We start from the raw sequence: 4,511 nt of genomic DNA, 5'->3' as shown, positions 1-4,511 counted from the left end.
TCCGCAAATGATTTGTAACAGTACAGACTGCATGTTTGCATGTTGCCAAGCTACAGAAATGATTATTTAAACTGGTTATTTACTGATTAGCATACTATGTTAATGTACGCGAATGTTAATGCAAAAGATCTCTTTGAAGCAAGTGAACAAATGATGTTTTTTTTTTTTTTTTTTGGTGATTCTATTTTATTTTCTTTATAATCGCCCTGCCCTACATCTAACGCAGCGCACTCATTTTCTGTCTTTACCGTCCACAGTTAAGTGGCATGTTTGAAAGCTGGGTGGCTAAACTGGTGTCGGCGCTGTACGAGCGAGAGCTGCTGGCCAACGTCATTGTAGTGGACTGGCTCAGGACGGCCCAGAACCACTATGTGGTCGCAGCCCAGAACACCAAGGCGGTGGGGCAGGAGGTGGCGTGCTTCATTGACTGGATTGAGGTCAGCGTCCCCATTAGGGTCGCGGGTGAACTGGAGCATATCTCAGCTCACTTCGGGCTACAATTGAATAAGTGTGAATTAAAACAAATCTCTCGCATATTTCTCATGATTGGCGTTTGACAGGAAACCACCAACATTCCTCTTGACAACCTGCATCTGATTGGCTACAGCTTGGGTGCTCACGTGGCAGGCTTCGCGGGAAGCCATGCGACGAACAAAGTTGGAAGAATCACAGGTCAAATGCAATAAAAAGAACCCCCCCAAACACATTAATGTTGCTTCCATCAGCGCTGAAACGCCCGTTGTCTCTGTTTGCAGGTTTGGATCCGGCCGGGCCCGACTTTGAGGGCAAGCACGCCCACTGGCGCCTCTCCCCAGATGACGCCGGCTTCGTGGACGTCCTCCACACCTTCACCCGAGGCTCTCTGGGTCTCAGCATCGGCATCCAGCAGCCTGTGGGCCATGTGGACATCTACCCAAACGGAGGAAGCTTCCAGCCGGGCTGTAACCTGAGAGGCGCTCTGGAGAAGATTGCCGACTTTGGGATATTTGGTGAGAAATAAAAAAAAATTTTGGGGGGTGGCGGCCCGGTGGTCAACTGGTTAGTGCGTCGGCATTTCAGTGCAGAGGTGCAGGGTTCAATTCCGGCTCCTGCCTTCCTGTTTGGAGTTTGCATGACCTCCTTGTGCCTGCGTGGGTTTTCTCCGGGTGCTCCGCTTTCCTCCCGCATTCCCGAAACATGCATGGCAGGCTGATTGAACACTCCAAATTATCCCTTGGTGTGAGTGTGAACGCGGATGGTTGTTTCGTCTCTGTGTGCCCTGCGATTGGCTGGCAACGGGTTCAGGGTGTCCCCCGCCTACTGCCCGAAGACGGCTGGGATAGGCTCCAGCACACCCCGCGACCCTTGTGAGGATGAAGCTGATCGGAAATTGGATGGGTGTTATGATAACAAATTTTGCTAATAAAGTGGCCCACCGCATACATATGTTTGACATCTGCGGATTTATGTGTGTTTCCCAATGTAAGGTAATAAAAGTAGCATTTCTTCTCCAAGATACTCAAGTGGAAAGTCAAACTCTCATTGCAACAGATTCAATGAAACCCGTTCATACCCATCTTTGGTTCTGACTTGAGTACAAAATTGGGGCATAGGAATGGAACCCCGTTGTAAACTGAGGAGCTCCAACAGGTAAATTGACATGTTGTGTGTACATAAAGTAGAGGCAGTCTCGGTGTCCAACAAGGCATCACATGTGCGCTATTAGTCCAAACAAAAACAGTCCGGCAGCTTGGCTCCGCATTGCTTGTCACTAATCGGTCTTAGTGGCGAACATTGTTACTGCCACTCACACAATGACCCCATTCACAACAGGCTGAATGGCCCAAACGTGGCTCAAATGAGTCTTTGTAGAAATCGACACTCCCGATTTTGGCTCACGGTCCAGTTTGCTCAGTGGATGAGTACAAATGTAACCACTTGCCTTTTTTTTTTTTTTAATTAGTTTTCAATATGCTGTTTCTTCCGCAGCCATCAGCGATGCGGTCAAGTGCGAGCACGAGCGCTCTATCCACCTCTTCATCGACTCGATGCTGAACGAGCAGGAGGCGCCCAAGGCCTACCGCTGCAGCAGCAGCGACAGGTTCGACCGCGGCATGTGCCTCGGCTGCCGTAAAAGCCGCTGCAACACGGTGGGCTACGACATCAGCAAGGTCCGCAAAGCGCGCAATGTGCAGATGTACACCAAGACCAGAGCCAGCATGCCGTTCAGAGGTGAGTGCTTTGCAACCCAATGATTCACCACCGAGCTCCTGCAAAACACATTGCTGCGCCAAAACAGGAGATCAGCATCAAATTGTTAGTTATCATGAAAGCAGTATTGCAGTACAATGCTGATTGAATATTTTTTTATTTATTGCTGACTTTGTTAATGGTGATCACAATCCCAAGGTTCTAATTAAAAAAAAAAAACATTAAAAAACAAAAAAACAAACTTTTTTTCATCAAACCCAGAGTGATATTGTTATCATTTTGTGATTAAGACATGTGGCATGACTGTCAAGATATTTGACATCCCCGTGCATCAAATTATGTTAATAGAGCAAGCCGCAACTGGTGTGTGAATACACATACGGCAATGTTCCGCTTTGGCGAGTTCTATCTGAAAGGCGAAGCCAATCCCAGCTCTACTGTTTGGCCCCCGAATGCGCCAATTAGCCAGGAATGCGGTGTGAAAATGGCAAGGGGGATCTTTGGCAAAATTCCGAGCTACTATTCTTGCTCATTTCACTGCTCTTTGGGTTTTCAACGTGTTCAAACAAACGAAACAAGCTTTGAATTAATGAGCTCAAATGATCAAAAGGCAAAACGGTGGACAAAAATGGAACGGTTCGCCACGGATGCTATGGCATTGCCTCAAAGCGCTTATTCGGCGTCCAATCAGCTTGCTGTGATGTCATCTCCCTCTCACAGCTTCTGGGGATGCTCCTTCGTTCGCATTGTTTTTGGCGACTTCTATTACACGCTGACTTACTTGCGTCTTCAATTCGTCATCCGGCAAGTGTCTCTTACATGGATGCGATTCTCCTTGTACAGTTTACCACTACCAGCTGAAGATCCACTTCTCCAGTAAAGTCAACCGCTCGGAGATGGAGCCCTCACTGACCGTCTCGCTGTTTGGAACCAAAGGGGAGGCGGACAACGTGCAGCTCAAGTTGTGAGTGTGCCATCAAATCGAGCTTCTGTGTCAAGAGAATTGCTGTAAAACAGCAGTAAAAAGTTCAAACGCGCCGCTGCGTGTCCGCTGCACAATAACGGAACAGGAAAGAAACATAAAGATTAACAATATGGTAAAACATAATTTTTGCTTGATGTGTTGGCTTCATGGTAACGTTGAATGTTTTATGACATCCTCCGGTAAAACATTAACACTTCGTCCCGATGGTTGGCTGACCAGGAAGGAGAAAATCGCAACAAATAGGACGCATTCCTTCCTGCTGGTGACCGAAAAGAACATCGGCGAGCTGTTGATGTTGAAATTCAAGTGGGAGGAGTCAAACGGCTGGTCAGCCTCCAGTATGTTCAAGATGGTTTCTTCCTGGTGGTCCGGCGACACCGACGGCGCCAACATGGAGGTGCACAAAATTCGAATCCGGGCTGGAGAGACGCAGCAAAAGTAAGTCAGTGGATTTTAACGAAAAGACAGTTAAACTATTCACAAATAAAAGGGAGGGATATTTTGCATTTTGGGTGAAATAATGGGGGGAGTGCATGATTCCTAACTGTGACGTGTTTTCCAGGGTGGTGTTCTGCATAAAAGATCCCGATTCTTCCAACTTAACACGGGAGCTTACCTTTGTCAAATGTAAGGACGCATGGCGAACCAACACAAAACGCACTTCCAAAAGGTAAATAAACTTCTTCCACCTGCTTTATCTCCACCAAAGAATCCTTTTGTCAAGGTTTTGTCAATATAAACGTCTTTATCGGTAGAATAACCTTGGAGGCCCACTGACCCTGCGGAGAAAACAACCTTCACTACCCGTGTGTCCTTTTCAGCACTTAGTAGATAATTTATGTGATGTTCATAATCCCAAAGACGGTGACTTGTATATATCCACCGCAGTATGTCCTTTTTTTTTTAATTTAAAACCTCATACATGTTAATACTATCAACTCATTGTATGTTTTATGAGTCATTGATTGGTGTTATCGTGATGTGTATGTCGGCACTCTTGTCATCAAATAATCTGACGATGTTTTGAGGTACTAATGTCCTATTGTATTGGTATTTATAGATAACACTGTCAAAACGTATTTTTTTTTCTCTTTTTGGCTGGTTTTGCATGGACATAAACCCCCTGGAAGAAACGGATCGATACAAAATTAATAAAGAACCTGTGCTATGAAAACATACAGGTAGTCGGCCATCCTCACTTCATTTAGTAGTTTTGACATTTTGACTTTCAAGTGAAATCTCCTTTATTTATTTTTTTAAGTCCATGTAAATGTTACCCATAATGCCCTATAGACTGTTACCTTCCCAAAGAGACAGGGATTTTCTTTTAATTGTT

General features: G+C 45.7%; 1 protein-coding gene across 1 annotated transcript in view; it reads left to right on the top strand.

Moving 5' to 3' along the window:
- lpl2a (lipoprotein lipase 2 a) overlaps positions 1-4,511 on the top strand; it is an 8,167-nt gene extending 3,656 nt beyond the window's left edge. The window contains exons 3-10 of the mRNA XM_019896656.1: positions 258-437; positions 561-672; positions 756-989; positions 1,969-2,211; positions 3,034-3,154; positions 3,395-3,613; positions 3,738-3,845; positions 3,931-4,511. Coding sequence (XP_019752215.1) covers positions 258-437; positions 561-672; positions 756-989; positions 1,969-2,211; positions 3,034-3,154; positions 3,395-3,613; positions 3,738-3,845; positions 3,931-3,952 — 1,239 coding nt within the window. The 3' untranslated portion in view covers positions 3,953-4,511. The remainder of the gene's footprint in view (positions 1-257; positions 438-560; positions 673-755; positions 990-1,968; positions 2,212-3,033; positions 3,155-3,394; positions 3,614-3,737; positions 3,846-3,930) is intronic.

This window comes from Hippocampus comes, unplaced genomic scaffold (assembly GCF_001891065.2).
Source record: "Hippocampus comes isolate QL1 unplaced genomic scaffold, H_comes_QL1_v1.1 scaffold22, whole genome shotgun sequence".
NCBI classification, from domain to species: Eukaryota; Metazoa; Chordata; class Actinopteri; order Syngnathiformes; family Syngnathidae; genus Hippocampus; species Hippocampus comes.
Note: the sequence above shows the minus strand (reverse complement) of the source record. Positions and strands in the feature narration are given on the sequence as shown.